The sequence below is a fragment of the Sceloporus occidentalis genome, unplaced genomic scaffold (genome assembly GCF_023333645.1).
Source record: "Sceloporus occidentalis isolate IW3139 unplaced genomic scaffold, rSceOcc1.0.p SCAF_84, whole genome shotgun sequence".
NCBI lineage: Eukaryota > Metazoa > Chordata > Lepidosauria > Squamata > Phrynosomatidae > Sceloporus > Sceloporus occidentalis.
In genome coordinates this window covers 1,359,828-1,380,292 of record NW_028317064.1, presented here as the reverse complement: position 1 = coordinate 1,380,292, position 20,465 = coordinate 1,359,828, and the positions used below count along the sequence as shown (strand labels likewise).

The 20,465-nt window shown below is 40.5% G+C and overlaps 1 protein-coding gene across 1 annotated transcript in view; it reads left to right on the top strand.

The window, feature by feature from the left end:
• Positions 1-16,143: 16,143 nt before the first annotated feature.
• Positions 16,144-20,465, top strand: part of LOC149285096 (alpha-1D adrenergic receptor-like) — a 74,604-nt gene continuing 70,282 nt past the window's right edge. The window contains exon 1 of the mRNA XM_089495775.1: positions 16,144-17,095. Coding sequence (XP_089351901.1) covers positions 16,144-17,095 — 952 coding nt within the window. The remainder of the gene's footprint in view (positions 17,096-20,465) is intronic.

Below are 20,465 nucleotides of genomic sequence, written 5' to 3'. Positions count from 1 at the left end.
TGATATTTCATTATTGTAGATACATTTATCTCTGACTAAAGGATCTACTCCACAGCTTGCTAAACTTATTGAAGGTTGTCATTGTAGCCTGATGTTGTAAGAGGTACTTTACACTAATTCTCAGGAAATAACAGGATTTTCCGCATTACTTTGAGATTTGGAATAGCTGTTTTCTTTTTTTTGACTGTTTAAATATGCAGGGTTTTAATCGAGATTCATGGATCAAAGTAACACGCAGTTTGCCGAACCAAATGGGAACAGAGTATCTTTTATTTGCGGTACTGAGGGCCGGATTTCTTTGCAGTTTATTTAGTAAGTAACTGGCTTTAAAAAGTTAAATTGTACTTCGGTGGCATTTGGAAACTGTCTGGAAAATAAAATTAAGTATTTTGCATCGCTAATTGTGTTTGCAATCCCTTTGAAGCCCCTGTAAGGGGCAAAAGGGGAGCAGCTTAACAATTACCCCATCCATGTGGGCCATGTCCCTGCCTATGTCTAACCGTGCTGCAATCCCTTTTAAGCCATCCCAAAACTGTGCAAAAGAAACATAAAAATAGTAGTGAACTTGACGCAAACTTAATTAAAAGCTGCGTTCTTAAAAGCCGTCAGATCCCGATGGGGCAGGGGTCCCCCTGCCACAAAACCAGGGGCAGAACAGGGGTTACAATGTCTGATTTCCCCAACCAGACCATTTACACTTAGGCACAGCCTCCGTAGGCTGCTGCAAAGTCACAGAGTGCGGAGATATGACATCATCTCCCAGCAAGGAAAGCCGCAATGGAGGGGGCAGCTTGGGTGCTGCCCTGAATCAGGCCTAGATAAATACACCTCTGTACACAGCGTAAACTAAGTTTACAAAATAAATTCTTCATATTTGAGCCATGCAGACACACAAAAATATATTTTGCCACATACACCATAGCTATATTTAGCAGAATGGCCCATTATTGTACAGAGTTCCATGGGTATCACTCATAATGTGCCTTTTAGCAAATGTTCCATATGTTTTTTTATAATAATTAAAGCGGTGAAGTGACAGATTATTTCAAATGAAACATACTCTGAATGTACCTTCCAGAGGAGAAGATCTCTCGGTGAATGGTAATTAAAAGAAAGGGTAGACATGAAGACATAGTAGGTGCCAAATTCAGTCAACCATCTAAGTGGAAGTTCAAGCAGCCAACAATAAGAATGATAAATTATCTTCCAGAATTTAGCGACAGCTTAATGTATAAAGGTTTTTTCATTATTCTTGCAGAGTTCATCAAATTAATTAGAACAAGAATTTTATACAACATTGTCTAAGCTGAACTTCTATTACATTGATGAGTAGTATGTGTCTTCCTCAACCTCGGGTCCTCTACCAGTTTCAGGTTTCTGCTCAGTATCTTAGCTGTTCCCATCACTGCACTCTTCTGGAGAAGAGTGTTCTAATGTTGTTCTTGGAATATGTTGGAGCCGCTCTCTCTCAGCTTAGGAATCACAGCCCTAAGCACTCCTATGGCCACTGGGACCACTTTGGCCCTCGCTCTCCGCGTCTTCTCGAGTTCTTCTTTCAGACCCTGGTTGTTCTCCAGCTTCTCATACTCCTTCTTCCCGATGTTGCGCTCACTTGGCCCCGCTGCAGGTGGTTGGCAGAGAAGGTAGGGGAACATTTAGAGAGTGTGAGAGAGAGAGTGTGAGGGAGAATGAAAGTGTGAGACGGTGAGTGAGTGAGAGTGAGTGAGAGTAAGGAATTTCATTCCCGACTTTGAAATGCTTGTCATCTTGTAATCACGTAAAGTTTTGCCTCGTTCCTAATTTTCAGGGAACGTTATGCGTCACAAAAGCAGCCACTGATGGGTTGTTGCCATAAAGAACTAAAAAAAAATAATCTTATAAGTTTGGGTGGTTTCATGTAAATAATCATCAAAGGAAAGAATATAACGAAGCCGCGAAGCAGAATTAATGTTTAGTCTAAGAGGAGCAGATTGAACTTCTCGTGGTTCAGGATTCTAAGCAGCTTGGCTCCCAAACCGGACCCTGCTGATCAAAATAACATATTGCGAAAACTTAAGTAATTTACTTAGATAACTCCCCAAAAATCACACACTCTGGGTTTTGATAAGAAATATTGTAAAGACAAATGGAATCAATTGTAAGTCTTGTATGTCTTTGTAATGTAATTTTTTATTGTTTTTAAATGCAGAAGTGACAAATGTTTATTCTTTTTTTGTATAGCACTATTGATACTGTGCTAAGATGTAATCAACTAACTGCATTTTTGTTAATAAAATAAAAATAAAAAATAACATATTGTGAGGACCAGAAATGATAATATTTGGAAGCATCTCCGACATGGAGTTGAGTGTCAGTCCCAATAAATAAATAAATCATCGGAGAATAAATACAGGGGAGTAAAGAAAATACCAAGTCGGCAATTTCTGCTTATTTTCAGTATAGTTTAGACACCATTCCACCCAGGGTAAGCCCTGCCATGCTGCCTAGTAATACTATCTACCAAAACTCATTTATCTCAGAGTGGGCTTAATATAAAGTGGCTTTTTTTATCTTAAAAAAGAAACATGGAAAGGATCCAGTCAGTATGTAAATGCATCATAAAAGTCATTTTTACTCCAGACAACCCTGTGGCTATACATAGTAAAAAAACATACGGTTGTGTCTGTAAATGTAGCTCTGTAAATCTGAACCTTAATTATTACTTTTAATGACTTAATTAATAATTAATGTCAAGACCACCCAAGCTGCATCCAGGTTCATATTAGTAAATCCCCAATGATAATAACTACCACCAGAAATATTCCAGCAATTACCCCCTTAGCGGGGGGGGGCTCCAAGAATATTATAAACAGAATTGATGGTACTGATTATGTATCTGTACATCTTACAGATGTCTTTACAGATATTTTTCTGCTGTTTGCTCAGTTTTGATGTTTTGGGGGTTTTTTTTGTCAATATTTTATATCATCTCGAGGAGGGTTACTGGTTTCTGCACACATCTTTTATTTTTTTATATATATATATATATATATATTGTGTTTTTCTATTATAGCACATTTCTACAGCATCTCTTAAGATCCAGTCAGTGTAAGGAAGTAATACCTGATGATTTATGGGAGGAAGGAATAACAGCTGTAGCGTGGGAGCTATAAATAATAACTTTTATATATTATGTTCTTCAGGAAACCTACCGTTGTGTTACTAAAAGCGTATATTCCCTGCCAAGGAATTCCACGCCATTACTAATATAGATTTAATTAAGGCAAAAAACTCAGCTTGCGTTCCATTCATCGTCAACTCTTCCCATAACGGGATTACGTTATAGTCCTTTTTAGAATGTACGTCATGTATTAATAAAGGCAATGGAACACAGTGTATCCAGCTTACCCATAAAATCCCTCCGCCCCTCTCTGCTCCCCTGATGCCCCTCTAGGGGTTCTACAGCTAATGTGTATAGAACAAGCTGGAATAAATTTTTAATACCCCCCAGTATACTGTATACAGTAATAACCCCCAGCGCTGTATACAGTAATAACCCCCAGCTCTGTATACAGTAATAACCCCCAGCACTGTATACAGTAATATAACCCCCCAGCACTGTATACAGTAATATAACCCCCCAGCGCTGTATACAGTAATAACCCCCAGCTCTGTATACAGTAATATACCCCCAGCGCTGTATACAGTAATATAACCCCCAGCAGTGTATACAGTAATATAACCCCCCAGCGCTGTATACAGTAATATAACCCCCAGCGCTGTATACAGTAATATAACCCCCAGCGCTGTATACAGTAATATAACCCCCAGCACTGTATACAGTAATATAACCCCCCAGCACTGTATGCAGTAATATAACCCCCAGCGCTGTATACAGTAATATAACCCCCAGCGCTGTATACAGTAATAACCCCCCAGCGCTGTATACAGTAATATAATCCCCAGCACTGTATACAGTAATATAACCCCCCAGTGCTGTAAATAGTAATATAACCCCCAGCGCTGTATACAGTAATAACCCCAAGCTCTGTATACAGTAATATAACCCCCCAGCACTGTATACAGTAATATAACCCCCAGCGCTGTATACAGTAATATAACCCCCCAGTGCTGTATATAGTAATATAACCCCCAGCAGCCCTGGAGCCGCCATTGCTGTCAGTCATGTGATATTTTGAGTGACTTTCCCTCCTCAAACACCACACTGAGCTGATGCTTTATGGCGATGCTAATGAAGTCCGTCCCTCCATAGATTTTCATTTTCATCATTAGACAGAGTGTCCAGCTGGGCGGTTAAGACTGAGCCATTCATTGTTTAGTAGATTGGGGCTCAGATACAGAGCGATAACTCATACACATGGCTGATGTGCAGCTGTCTGAAAACATTATATCACGGGGCAAAAACTACAACTGTTTTAAAAAAAAAAGAAAAAAATATTTTAATCTAATAATGGTAATAATAATAAAAAAAAAACTTGTGGTAGGACTTAAGAATTTTTTTGATTCATTAATAGGCATCTCCTCCCTGTTCACAAAATACCGGTATGATTAAAAATACATGGAAAAACTTTATCTGGAAAATGTAATCAATCCCGAAACATGTTATATTAAGTATGTTTAAACCTGCTGATCATCCTAAAAAAGCGTTAGCGTTCAGGCTGTACTCATGTCTTGTGTATTAATGTAATTTTGAAACCGGAGAGTATATTAGAGATTGTTTTGTCTTTGGGATTATTTTTCATGTGATTAAGACATCATTTCTCTTTAATATTAGTCAATTAGTACTCGTTAACGTGCTTACTGCCATAATTCATCAACCTCAGCTATGATATAACGCAGATGTGGATGCATGCAGGTCCTGACGCTCATTAAAATACCAATTGCATGACAGATGCCGACAGCCATGCACAACATCATTAACAGACCGCTAATGTTACTCTTCCTTTAATTTGGGGATTTCGGAAATACTTTGGATTATTGATGACAAAATAATTGTTCTAGTGGAAAAGGTTTAGCAAAGATAAGTAACGCAGGAACAGTGAAGGCCACCAATAGTTTCATCGTGGGAACCATAAGAGTTTGCGTATAAAATATTCTGGTGCAAAAGGCTGAAACGGTGCAATCACCATGGAAACCAGAGGAATGTTAGTATTGATTGGTTTGCATTTTTAATGGTTTGGTCTTCAACCAGAGCAGCAGGAGCGATAACTAAAGCTACCAGATGAGATCTCCCCAATCTGTCCTTATTGGGTATGAAGGCTTGTCTTCAAAGCTGGATTATGCAATAAAGTGTGCATGATGTCATTGACATGAATTATGAGGTCATAATGAGCAATGTTATAATCTCTGTCATATGTGTGTGTGTATGACATAAATCAGAAGGTGGGACCATACATTAGTGGTATAAGAGTGTGTATTTTTGAGTGATATGTGTACAGATAGTTTGAGGACGCACGGGCCCCTGGGAGGCCGAACTGAAAATGTCATAATTTTACTATATAGCTAAGCTTTATTTGTTCTCCTCCTTGTGACGTGTGAGTGGTCACCAGATGTGTAGTCTGTAAATGGTTAATGACAGATAATGGAAAGGAGGAAAGTTTACCAGCAGAGGGCGATATGGCGCTTTTAACCATACCTTTTCCTTATCACACCCAACTTAACTCCTTCAGCTTATCATCACGTCTACAAACACATTCAACAATGCTAAACTGTTTTAATTACCAAAAAATACATTAAGAGTGATAACGGACCCCAAGCAGGAAAACTTTTTTTATTGCTTTATTGATAAGAGTAACAGCAGAGTGCATTCTGTGAAACTGAGGACAGCATCACCTGGATAAATTAGTTAAAATATCTGACTAAATGGCCTTTAGAGAGATTCTCAATATTGTGTTTCATTTAAATGTAATTTAATTGCATGGATTTTCCTCCGCTGGGAACCTTGTGCATACAACCAATTGCAAATGGCCGATAAGGGACCCTTCGCTGGCAGTGCCGCCGGGGAGGAACATTGCCGAGAATTGTTTTTATAATGTATTGATGGCTATTTATTTAATTTAGTACAATAAGTATTTTATTAACACATTTATGCACCAAAATGAACTCACACAACCTCATAATATCCCGCACTACTTTATTCACTCATTGCGCAAGAGGACACTAAACTCATCGGTTAGCTATGTATCATGGTAGGTCAACCCTAATGAGCTTCTCCTGCAATAAAGACCAAGTTGGCCCTGCAATGAATGTGGGGGGCAAATATGACAGACATCTCCCTGATTACTTGATGCATGATGCAGCCCCCCATCTTGCTCTGTAATGCGTACAGGGTAGGGTTGAAAGTACTGAGGGAACTCCAACTAAGTGACCCAGTAATGAAAAAGCCTAAGACACATGTACCAGTCCTATCCAAAATATATTAATTTAAAGGAAATGCATAGAAACCCAATGAAAGAAGCACAAAAGTGATCCAGTCAGTTTGTAAATGCTGCTTAAAGTCTGTGTTGCTTTAGGTCTGTCCCTGGTGGATACTTGTGGTATTGCAAGTAGAACAAACAAAAAGTGGCAGATGTCCCTTGTCCTCTTCTAAGTGAGCAGGGCTCTTTACGTTCACATGGTATCTGGGAATGTTGAAATTACTTGCACGTATTAGGTTTAACAAACTTTTTACTGCATGAGCTGAAAGAAAATGTTAAATCTCACTGTCGGTATGTTTGCAAGGGTAAAGTATACAAAAAAAGATAATTTATGGCATCAGGTGTTTAAAGCAGAGGTGCTGTTTAGACTATAAATCCTACGGGGCACAGCTAAGTTCCAAACAGAAGAGATGTTTGATATAATCAGAGATGTTAGCCCCGGACACTGTCAGCTCGATTTATCTCACACAACTACGCCCCACTCTCTGGAACAATTGTCAAACTGTGAGGCTACTGGAGCCGCTGGCAGACAATGCCTGTTAATCTCACCCCGGCCGCTGTCACGCCGGAAAGTTTACTGGAGGTTGTTCTTCAAAAATAGCAATAGGGTGTTATTAACTAAGACATGTCACTTCTCCCAAATAATACATTTTTAGGTGTTCATTGTCTTTGAGATCTATATATATGGAGGAAATGTGAAGTTGAAAACATAGTTTTCACAGGTTGGTCTCAACGTCCACAAGGACAAGACCAAGATCCTCACTCATCAACTACATCAGCAACATCAAGTGGAGTCCTACACCTACCTGGACAGCATCATCGGCCAGCAGGGTGGCTCTGATGTAGACATTAAGACAAGAACATCAGGAGTTCCAGAGTGCTGTCTTTGGCAAGAAAGATTTGACTGTTCTACTCCAAGATGGAACTCAATCCTACTGTATGGAGCGGAAACCTGGAGGACAACCAAAGCTACCATCCAGAAGGCTCAGAACTTCATCAACAGCTGCCTTAGATGGATTGTCCAAGTCCAATCTTTAGTAGAAAACTTGCCAATTCCTGGCAGAGCAAGAAATCCAGAAGAGAAGATGGGGCTGGATAGGGCACACTCTACGCAAGCAGCCATGGAACCCATAAGGCAAAGGGAAAAGAGGTTGTCCAAGAAACAGCTGGTGATGCGACCTCGAGGTTGACACGAAAAAGATGAGCTACACCTGGAACCAGCTAGAAAGAATGGTCTAGGACAGAGGACTCCAGAGACCTGTAGTTGGTGGCCCAAACCCTGGCAGGAGTGATAGGCATAAGTAGGTATCTCAACTAGTTAGAGTGACTAAAATACCTTAAAATGTATTATTTTTTCATTTCTTTTTTTATTATTATTTTTTAATTCTCAATTCCCACCAACCAACCACACAATGAAGTAAAGAGAAAATTAATACATGAAAAAATAATATATGAACATTTTGATTACAGCACAAAGCTCTGGGAGGATTGTTTTAAGGAAAGTCTATGCTCTCTTTTAAAAGCGTGAGACCCACAAGGGGGAACATCTGACGAAGCCAATGCTTTCAAACATTGTCTTTGGCACAAGAATGCACGGGATTGGTTATCACAGAGATGGAATTACTTTTTTTTTGCAATTCTGACTGGTTTATTTATTTTAAGTTACATTTTTGTTCTATTTTACATTATATTTATGTATATTTATGTATATAGCACCAGCAGTCACAAAGAGATATAAAGTGTTCTTCGGAAATATACAGCAAAAACACAGGTAACAAACACTGTGAACGGGAGCGCTCCTGGCAATGTATCAGGAGGCATCATTCCACAAGCTCTATAACAAATGAAACATTAATACATTAACCTTCAGCGAGGCTCCTCTGTGCACCATTACGCAGCCATTCTGAGCTGGTTGTGCCCACGAGATACATAGTAAGTGTTATCTTGTAAAGAGCAGACATGTGTTCTCATTTTTAACCATTTTTAATTGCACAGAGACCCCGCTGAGCTCATAACAATCCATTCCCTGACCGAGACTCACACTGACTGTGTAGCAATATGAATATGAAAATAAACAAGGATTGCCTATCTTTTAATGATGGATTAATGGATTCTTGGAGGGCTGGAGATGAAAATTAAGCAGCGGGAAGTGATTTCTCCTCTTATTGTATGACTATGACATCACACATTGGAGCTCTACACCCCACAATGATGTCATATCCCAGTGCTCTGCCTATAAAGGACGCCAGGTGGATATGAACTATGGAGGCTGTGCGAACTTGGTACTCCACAACGTCACCTCAGTCCGCCATAGTCAGTTGGGTGGTTGGGGCGATCATTGATCTTCCTTTTAACGGCCTATTGAACAGGGATGCTGCAGGGAGCGTGATGGCTTACTGTCCGCGATCCTCTATGTTTAATCAGACCCTGCCATGTCGGGTGTGAGTTGGCTGGCCAAAGGGTGATGTAGCCAGACTAGAGTTAGACCTGGACTCCTTCTAGATACTTCCTAAAGCATTCATACTGATTTCCAAAAAATGATGTTTTAGATATTTTCAATAAATACTGGCGTTATATTGAAAGCTGTAATGATGATGTAAAATATCACCAATTTATTTATGTCTGGCTCATCAACCTGGTTTTTCTCACCGGTGTACATCCCTCTCTTACAGAATGTAGCCTCGCGCTGACCCCTTCAGTGGCAGATAACAGCAAGCTATGCATTACTGGCCCCTTTAACATTTGGACGATTATATAGATATTATTTGTTCCGATGTAGAAATTTTATTTTTTATTATTTTTATGCACTATTGCACTTCTCAGCCGTAGCCTTCTTCTGATGTTTATGAGCCATGGTTGAGAAGTTTTACTTCCGACCTTCCCATGGTCCAAGACACGGACTGTAAAATGGACCATTTCATGTTAAGCCACACGATACAATTCATTAATATCACATGAAGGTTCTTGTTTGTTTAATAATTAAGTCGTTATTGATAAGGATGAGATGTTAATCCTGTAATCTTGCATGCATTCTACCAATCACACATCCGTTACAATTAATCTGTATTTGCAGGGTCATTAACATATTAAACTGTGTGTGACACCACTTTATGGCGCACATATTTTACCCAAACATGTCGAAAGGGTTGTTTAACCTGAAACCTAACAGTCCTAGTCTGTACGTACTGATGGGATGATAAAAGACTTTAAATACAACGTGAGAATAGTTTATTGGATTCCCCTCTTCTTTACAGCTTCTGCTTTAAATCTAAGGGAGCCAGAAGGGCAATTATTTCAATACATTGGACAATGGGCTACAAGAGAGATCTCTGACCTGGAAGATGCCCCTCCGCCAGTAAATAACATACCCACTGGCACACATATTTATAAAAACACTCTCACACTTACATACTCACGCAAACACACATACTTACACTAACACATACTCACTCTCATATTAACACACGCTCTAACACACACACGCATACGTACAGACCTATGCTAACACACACTCACATATACACATTCACGCTAACACACACACACACACACTCATGCTAACATGCACACAATTACATATACACACTTATGCTAACATACACATATTGATTGGGGGGGCAGTTCTAGCAGGGAGGATGACAGTTCTTTTTGGCAATTAGCCCCCCCCCATCTGTCTCTGCCCAATGGTCTGGTTAAAAGGGAGATCTCTGATCTTTAAGATGCAACACTAGAACTCATCAACTATGCGTTGATATTGGCCAAACCCCACTCCTGCAAGAAGGTCTAAGCTGTGCCCTGTCTAATGCATAGTTAAATCAGGAGACATTCGGTATGCGCAATCACAATGCAAGGTCAATTTGGCCCTCCTTGCAGGAAAGATATAGTACAGCTGGTCCTTCATAATCTAAGTGCATGAGCTGGTGATTTCACCCAAATCATCAACAAAATGTAATCACACATGCATGAAACAACATGGTCCTTTGGCCTCCTGGCCTTGGGACATTATGGAGCAAGGAGTGGTGGGATTGTTCTTCTGCCGCTGATCTGAGGTCCGTGACCGGGGAAATTTGATCCTGTCATGGACCTGTTATATCACAGCCCAGTTAAAGCAGCTGCCGCATTTTTCAGCATTCATCTTGAATGAGGTTCCAGATGCCCCTGTTAACTTGCACCTTTATAAGAGATGCATCACGCAGGGCAGGAACAGCTTTTAATTTATAATTCGGGCGTGTTCCGTAAATGTTCCAATTTGAAAGGCAAATCAGATAATACCAAGGCAAAGCTCTCTTAAAGCTGCTTGTAATGAAAAACTCTGCTAGGAAAATAAATTCACGCCCAGACTGGCCATCTGGCACACAGGACAGGTGCCCGGTGGGCCTTCTGACCAGGAGTGCTCCATAATCACCCGATCTGTGTGCTGGAACCACAGCCGCAAGCCACGTGACTATAAAGACATAACATACGCCTGGCATGTCCAGCCGGCGGCCACACTTATGTCATTTGGCAGCTGCTGGTCTTAAATCGCCAGGACCCCCTCATCACCCCCAGTCCAGCCCTAAATGCGTTAACAGATAAAATAGGATTTTATGGTTTGATCCTTTTATGATATTTGTGTTATTTTCAGTTTTAAAACAATTCAAATGACTACCTTGTCTTAAACATTAGAATAGCTCAGTCTTAACCACCTCGAGGGACCTTATGACTCATAAATGAATACATGGGAAAGGTTTTCCTCAGATAAACAGTACTTTAATAGTACTGCCATAAAGAATCAGCTCAGTGTGGTGTTACCACGTTACTGTCTACAAGGGTGACCTTCAGGTCTTCGGATAATGGACGTTTGTTATAACAAAATGTAAAAGATCACTTTTCTTCAAAGCTTAACTCCATTACACAGCACTGTAGCCGATGCACAAAGAAAAATATTTAATCTTACATTTGCCTCCCCTTTGAAACTAAGTTTGCATCTAGGCATTAAAGCCCCTTGGTGCCGCCATTGTTCTAAAAAAATAACAATAAAAAGGCTTTGATGGCCAGGCTCAGGCAGACAACTCAACAAAAGATATAGTGAATGAAGGAAAAAAATCAGGAAACCGAGATGAGGTGCAGTCACCAGCAAGCTCCTCTTTGTCTTATATTACACACCCATCACCAAGAAAATGGCACGTGCTGCTGTATGGCACTTCCAGCCCTAGCTAAGGTGAGAGCTCTATGCATTGATGATTAAATATGTAAAATTATCGATCTGGCTCGCCACTTCTTGTGTAGCTTCGCCATTGGGCAGGGTATGGCATTAGAACAGCCATGTAATTCTCACAGTGACCACAAGAGGCAGTAAGTAGCTGCAATAAACATTTAGATGCCACATGATCATTACCAGACCCTCAGGACACATAAGAGTTAAAAATCAGCTTTTTAAATGCATGGTATATTTGCTGATTTAAAAGTCAGGCTCTAATCGTAAATCATTTTACATTCTAAGATCCAACAGATTCCTTGTAAGATCACCCTGGCTGTAGATGTCAGGGGTTGTAACCTGAACACCTCCTGGAATCCCACAGTCAGAAGAGCAAAAAGTTTAATCTTTATGCCGAATGCCCTCTTAGCGCAAGGATAATTGTGGTTAATATATTTCTGTAGTTGCCAATACTGGCCATCTCACCCTATTGTAACAGCGCTACGGAATCTGCTGGCGCCATATCAATAAATGTAATGTGGAGAGGGACAGGGGATTATGGTAGTTACCTTTTTTACCTCCATGATTTGCACCATTTGTCATTGGATGGACATTGGATGCACCTTCAGGCCTGGGGGGGGCAGGTAAAGCCAAGTGGCCCCTTCAGTCCCTCCACCTCAGTAACATACGCACTGGCACACATTTACAGTCTCATGCTTACCCACTCATGCTAACACACATACTTACACTAACACGCACTTATACACTCATGCTAACACAAACACTTTCAGACCCATGGTGATACACACTCATACAGACACATTCATGCCAACACACACTAATGCTAATATGCAAACAATTACATATACAAACTAATGCCAACACACTCACGTTTACGTATACACATTTGTACTTACACATACACACTCCCTCTAATCTACACAAACATATATCCCCCCCTTGGACCAACCCACTCACAGAGGCCCTATTTCAAACATTTTGGACATGCCCAAGGCCAATTGGCCAAGGTTAACCTGCCCCATCCTTTGATAACATTTCCCCTACAATTTGCTAGCTTTTTTTTTATAATTGATTGTTTTATATCATATTCTGCAGCGCTGTACAATGGGGCTAGTGACAACAACTGATTTCCAGATGATTACTCAAACTGATAACTTCATACTCTTTACATGTACTTTTGTTTTTAAAGATCCTATCAGCTTAGTGTAGCATTAATAGCTGTTATAACAACCAATTACGGTACAAGAAACACAGAATCAATAATAATTATGCATTATAACAAATGCATTTCATTTGGCGGCTCAGTTTTTTATATGAATACCACTGTATTTGGTAACCACTATAAAATTAATAAATATTGAAATGTTGGCACTTGCAAAACTGTGCCATTATAGATGATTTGCTCATTTTCTATCTTTTCTCTTAGTTTAATGTTGCAGAAAACCCTACTAGCATTTATATTTTTCTTTTATTGCATTGGGGTCTTACAGACCGATTTAAGGGCGATGTTTGCCGGAATCAAAATCAATTTCCCCCAAAATCATAGGCACGTGCCGACCAAATATTATCATATATGCATATAGGAAATATAGAATGTGATGGCAGATAAGAACCATTTGTCCCATCTAGTCTATGTTCCTGGACTTAGTCTTTAATCTGTTTTAGTCTCTAGATTCAGGAGCCATATGCCTATCCCATGCATGTTTCAACTCCCTCCCTGTATTAACCTCTACCACTTCTGCTGGGAGCATGTCCCATTTATCTACCACCCTCTCAGTAAATTAAAACTCCCTTACTTTACATCTAATGCTGCGACTCTCCAGCTTTAGATGATGACCTCTTCTTCTAACGTTTCTCCTCTTTTAACTAAATGTCCCTCCTGTACTTTTTTAAATCCCTAAATGTTTCTATTCCATCTTCTCTCTATATGCATAAATATCCCTTAGGAGTCTTATTAGCATTAATTCCAATATTTTTGTTGCATTCTGAGTTTGTAATTCTTTTTGAATGCTAAGGAAACCTGTAACTTGCATACACCATCCAGCCCTGGGTAAAACTCTTCTTGTGGCTCCTGAACACCTTCTGGTACCTGGTATAATAAAAACAATGCATTCCACTTTAGGATAAAAAGCTAGACTTATCAGTTATATCCCTTAATTGCTGTTCATTGTACTCTCTATTGTTCTGAATCACCCTAAACCAAGACATTAAGAGTTACGGGAGAGTTAAGAATTGTAAACATGAGCACATGGTAAGGTAAATAATGGGTTAACCACAGAATTTATACAAATAACCACTTATAAGAGACAGAAGGGTTAAATTGTACACCAAATTATGAATTTGCATATTTTATTCCATGAAAAAAGCTATTTAAAGAGTAACAGGTAATGTTATAATTTCCGTGCTGTACCCCAAATCGCCTCTAGATTGCAAGCTCCTTCGAGCAAGGGCCCTCCATTCCTTCTGTAAGTCCAACTCGCTAAATGACACACTACTTGTTATGTCCTGTTCCATTGCACAGCGCCATGGAACATGATTATTCTATATAAATCAATACATTTTAATAAATGTATCTACTAGGGTAACGGTCAATAATGTGAATTATTACTCGAGTTTAGTTATTAGGATTCTCCGAGGGATTCTCCCAGCTAGGGTTAATTGGCGTCTTTGTAGTGCAGTGAATGTGTTAATGCTATCATGTCACATTTTTGGGAGATTTAGGTCTGTTTAAAAGGATTAACATTGGAAGGGTAACTCATGCAGCAGCAAATGCTATAAGCAGACCTCAAGGTTTTAAGGGTCAAAGGTGAAAACTGGGATTCTGTTTGCTGTGATCAGGCTGAAGCTCCAGCTTCTTCTCCCCATCTGCCATTCCTCTCTGCTCATGTCAGCTCAAAGCCTAAGCAAACACAGGATCCGGCTAATTTACTGCTTCTGGATTGCATGGGAATTTCACACCTAATGGGGAAAACAAGGGGGTCCAAGATGTAGAAAAAAAAAAAAAAAACTTTAAAAAAAGAGATTTAGGGTCAGGCTTGGCTGTGGTCTGTGTCCCCAGACTGATGTGGTTTGAATCAAAATAGCACATATGGAAGATGGCTTGCACTGCTTGTATTAAAGAGGGGGGCAACAGATTTATACCCCACCATGCTAATATTTGCATATGTTTTGGGGGGGGCTAAATTGCTGCATAACCTCTTTATAAGTGTAGATTATTGTTATGCCCAAGGAGCTAGTTTTTTCCTATACATTGTTGTACAGTTTGTTATTGTGTGTCACTTTAAATTATCCCACTAATTGTAACAGCGCTATGGAATCTGTTGGCGCTATATAAAAACATGTAAATAATAATAATAAATGTAAATAAATAATAATAAATATGTGTAAATAATAATAATAAATACCCTAAATGTAATGCACTTTGCTTGTCTTTTGAGACACACCTGTCAATCATTACACTACTCCATGCAGATTTGCAGCACAAGGGATTCCCCAACATCTGGTACCCCAACTCATCAGCTTCTTTCTGATAATTGGTCATCAGCATCCAAAGAGGTTCTGCAGCAGTTGATCTTTCTCATTCAGTTCCTAGCCCAATCCTACATTCTGACATAGAACACTGATTATTTTATATTAAACCCCTAGTCAATTCATGTCAGGAAACTGGAGATAAGATACCATCTTAGCATACTGGTTGTACAGTTCATCTGGAGAGAACTGGAAAATCTAGGTTTAATTAACCCCTGGAAAACATATGTTTAAAGGTTAATATTAATTTGAACATTTGTTGTCACAATGAGAAAATGAACAAGTAGAATGGGATCAGATTGTTAACTCCCTTTCCCTTAAAAAGTAAGATCTTAAAACAGGGGAAAAAAAGCTTTAAAAATCAATATATTTTTTTCCATATGCATAGCACTAGTAAACTTCAGCCTCCTGCTGCCCCCTAGTGGTAGCAGTGATAAATGCAATAGTTATTCAAGGCACATAGCAGAGAGGAGCAATGAACAGAGAGGGGAGGGATCCTGCCAAAGTGAATGAATTACTGTGAGATAAAGCTCCTCTGTCCATTCATGTATAGATTCACCAAATCAACCCAGGCTGATTGAAACATAAAGATAAACTTGGAGGTTGAGACAAAAGGACACCAGCTGGACCTACATACCAGGTTTTGTTTTACCTTGAAGGCTATGGATGTCCTAAGCAGCAGTCAAGTCTGGTTAAAGCATCATTAGGAAGACTCTGGGGAGGAGCTGCTTCTGTATGGAAGCGAGTAGCACCAGTTTACAGCGTCACTCACGGTGAGAGCAATCATCTGAAAAGTTCCTCCTGAGTTCTTCTGGTTCTCCTGGGAGTGCTCATAATCTGAAGCTGGTGACCTGTAGAATGTTGCATCCAGGATTGTTCGCAGCCCTGGAACTTTGAGGAGCCGACGAAGCAAAAGAGATAGGAAGGAGAGGATGTCTGAACCTTCTGATGGAATGTGTCTGAGATCTGGATCCACGTACATGGGGAGAACACTGTGCTAACATGACTTTTTCAGACCTGGCAAATGTCAGCTTCGGGAACCACACGGAGAAACAGGGTGACCCCACCGCACTGGGTTACAATGACACCGAGGACTCTGTCAATGGCACCTCTTTGGCTCTGCCCCTGGACCTGCAAGCTCTGACTGTCGGGGTCATCCTGGCAGTTTTCATCCTCTTTGCCATTGTTGGGAACATTATGGTCATTCTCTCGGTGGCATGCAACAGGCAGCTCCAGACAGTCACGAATTACTTTATCATTAATCTCGCTATAGCTGACCTCTTGCTCAGCACCACTGTACTCCCTTTTTCTGCTACCCTGGAGGTCCTAGGGTTTTGGGCTTTTGGAAGGATCTTCTGTGACATATGGGCTGCTGTAGATGTCCTCTGCTGCACTGCTTCTATCCTGAGCTTATGTATCATATCCATTGACAGGTATGTTGGTGTGAAATATTCCCTCAAGTACCCAACTATCATGACCGAGAAGAAAGCTGTGCTTATCCTCATCCTGCTTTGGTTATCCTCCATGGTCATCTCCATTGGACCCCTGTTGGGATGGAAGGAGCCTCCACCTCCAGACGACAGCAAGTGCAGCATCACAGAGGAACCTGGATATGCCCTCTTTTCTTCCCTGTTCTCTTTCTACTTGCCCTTGTTGGTCATCCTGGTCATGTATTTTAGAGTCTACATTGTGGCTAGGAGGACAACAAAAAGCCTGGAAGCTGGCGTGAAGAAGGAAAGAAATAAGTCCATGGAAGTTGTGCTCAGGATTCACTGCAGAAGTGTCTTGGAGGAATCTACCTCTAGTTCCAGGAATAAAGGACATACCTTCAGGAGCTCCCTTTCTGTGAGGCTTCTCAAATTCTCCAGGGAGAAGAAAGCTGCAAAGACACTTGCCATCGTGGTTGGGGTATTTATACTCTGCTGGCTACCCTTCTTTGTCGTGTTGCCTATAGGTAAGTGGACATTGTTGTTGTCATTTTGTATTGAGGGCCTCCTAAGCTCATGGTGAACCTCAATATCTCGTGAAGAAAGATTGTATTGGTTTATAAAAGCCACCGTATCTGCAGTGCAGTCTTCTAATCATAGTTATTGCCAATAAATAAACGTAAATCCTATCATATCCTACTCTATGGTCCAGCTAGAGCAAAGTGTAAGAGATGTTAAAAGGGGGCTACAACATATGAGAAGCTACCATCAACCTGGAACCAAGTTCTTATGTATTCATTCACCTGACCCACATCACAATAACCAAGTGTTTAGTTCTCTCCAAAAACTGAAATCATGTTACTATCCAATTTTTATTTTTTTTTATCCCTAAAAATAAATTTAGAACAATCAGAATGTCACCCGTCCAACCAAAAATACGTACTCTTGGCTTCAAGGCTTTTTTTATGGTAGTAGGACAAGCAATCCTGTAGATTTTATTGTTTCCCAAATAGTTCTTCATTGGAAACAAATTCCTTAACAAAAAAAACAGACAAACAAGTAAATATTTGCACTTTGGGAAAAGTACTCTAAACGACAACACTTTGTTAAGAACATGTTACAAATCCAGAGTTTAAAGGCCACAAGGTTGCAGATACAGAAGAAATTCCTTGACTCTATCTCCTGAGCCTCTTGGGAGAGATATCAAAGTCTTTGACCTAAAGAGTTTCTTCTGCTTAAGTGAAGTATTTGTGCTGTTTAGATTGGAGGAGGTTCATGGAAACTCACAGCCTCACTTGAGTAGAACCAAAAAAAAAAATCAATCATTCCTATTTAATTTAATGTTTTTGGGGTTTTTGGTTTTTTTTTGGTACACAAGATGTCAAAGAACCTTGAAGTCGGCTGTAACAACTGGAGGCTTGCAACTGTAACTAAGTGTATAGAACAAATGGAGTACGGAATGAAAAATGTTAGAACTGGAGGTCCTAGTCTAAAACCGGAGGGTCGGAGGTTTAGATGCATTGGTTTTTTTTTACCAAAAGGGCGGTCGATAAATAGAACAGCCTCCCAGCTGAGGTGGTAGAGGTTAATACAGTAGGGGAATTAAGGTCTGGGTCCGAATGAGTCTTATCTGCCGTAGAATACTATGTATCTATGCTACTGTTACAATAGAACTATTAATCCCAGAATAAAATGCCACCCTCGTAGGCTTTTGTTACCATCAGCATATCAGATGTATTTGGCCGTCACCATTGTTTTTAGTTAACCCCTTGGGTTCCAGAACGTCTGGGTGTTATATACTCTTCCCGTGATACAAAGAACAATAAGTACAAACAGCGGGTGTTGGGATCCGAATCAGAGGTGGATTTTTGCCATCTATAGAGGCTGGGCGCCTTGTATTGGCGATGACCGGTTCTTGCGTCACATGTCTGACATCGTCCTATTTAGTATACCCGCGCCAAATCATTTTGTACCCATAACATAAGCACAGTGTACAGGGCACTGCCCTCGGGAATCTGCTTTGCTGCATAACTGGTAGTGTTGCTCAGTGTATGGAAATGCTGGCAAATGGGTGGTAGATAAATGGAACAGCCTCCCAGCAGAAGTGGTAGAGGGTAATACAGTGAGAGGATGTAAACATGCATGGGATAGACATACGGCTCCTGAATCTAAGACAAGACCGAGGGAAAACGGGCGACTAGACGGGGGCCGAATGGGGCCGATCTGCCGGCAGATTCTATGTTTCAAATAACTGGCACAATTATGCAAAACTTCAATAAGGCCGGGAATTTTATTATTCCGAGTACAGACACTCTGGAATATCACTGCATTGAATGCACACACTGGGGTAGTTCTTGTACTTTATTGCCCCGGGCACACACACTGGGGTAGTTCTGCATGTGCCCCCGCTGTTCTTGTATGTAGTTGTATAGTTTTATTTCCCATTACTGCTGCCGAGTGTCCTGACAGTCCCTGTGTGTGTGTGAGATTTGTGATCGAGGAGCCAGAATCCCTGAGATTTATTCCTGAAATAACCTTTTGCTATAAAGGTGAGCAGAGAAACCGTAACAGATAAATCCCATCAGTCTGTTTACATTTCTGATTCAAAATACACTTTCAGAAATATAGAATTTTCTGTTTTTAACCAGTTCTAGTTTCCCCCGACTCCTAATCATACTGCCTGTGGGGAACAATAGAATGACATAATGGGGGTTATTACTGTATACAGCGCTGGGGTTATATTACTGTATACAGCGCTGGGGGTTATGTTACTGTATACAGCGCTGGGGGTTATATTACTGTATACAGCGCTGGGGGTTATATTACTGTATACAGCGCTGGGGGTTATATTACTGTATACAGCGCTGGGGGGTATATTACTGTATACAGCGCTGGGGGGGATATATTACTGTATACAGCGCTGGGGTTATATTACAGTATACAGCGCTGGGGGGTTATATTACTGTATACATTGCTGGGGGTTATATTACTGTATACAGCGCTGGGAGGTTATATTACTGTATATAGCGCTGGGGGGTTATATTACTGTATACAGCGCTGGGGGGTTATATTACTGTATACAGCGCTGGGGGGTTATATTACTGTATACAGCGCTGGGGGTTATATTACTGTATACAGCGCTGGGGGTTATATTACTGTATACAGCGCTGGGGGGTTATATTACTGTATATAGCGCTGGGGGGGTTATATTACTGTATACAGCGCTGGGGGTTATATTACTGTATACAGTGCTGGGGGGTTATATTACTGTATACAGCGCTGGGGGTTATATTACTGTATACAGAGCTGGGAGGTTATATTACTGTATACAGTGCTGGGGGGTTATATTACTGTATACAGCGCTGGGGGTTATATTACTGTATACAGCGCTGGGGGGTATATTACTGTATACAGCGCTGGGGGGGATATATTACTGTATACAGCGCTGGGGTTATATTACAGTATACAGCTCTGGGGGGGATATATTACTGTATACAGCGCTGGGGTTATATTACAGTATACAGCGCTGGGGGTTATATTACTGTATACAGCGCTGGGGGTTATATTACTGTATACAGCGCTGGGGGTTATATTACTGTATACAGCGCTGGGGGTTATATTACTGTATACAGCGCTGGGGTTATATTACTGTATACAGTCCTGGGGGTTATATTACTGTATACAGCGCTGGGGGTTATATTACTGTATACAGCGCTGGGGTTATATTACTGTATAAAGCGCTGGGGGTTATATTACTGTATACAGCACTGGGGGTTATATTACTGTATACAGCGCTGGGGGTTATATTACTGTATACAGCGCTGGGGGTTATATTACTGTATACAGTGCTGGGGGGTTATATTACTGTATACAGCGCTGGGGGGTTATATTACTGCA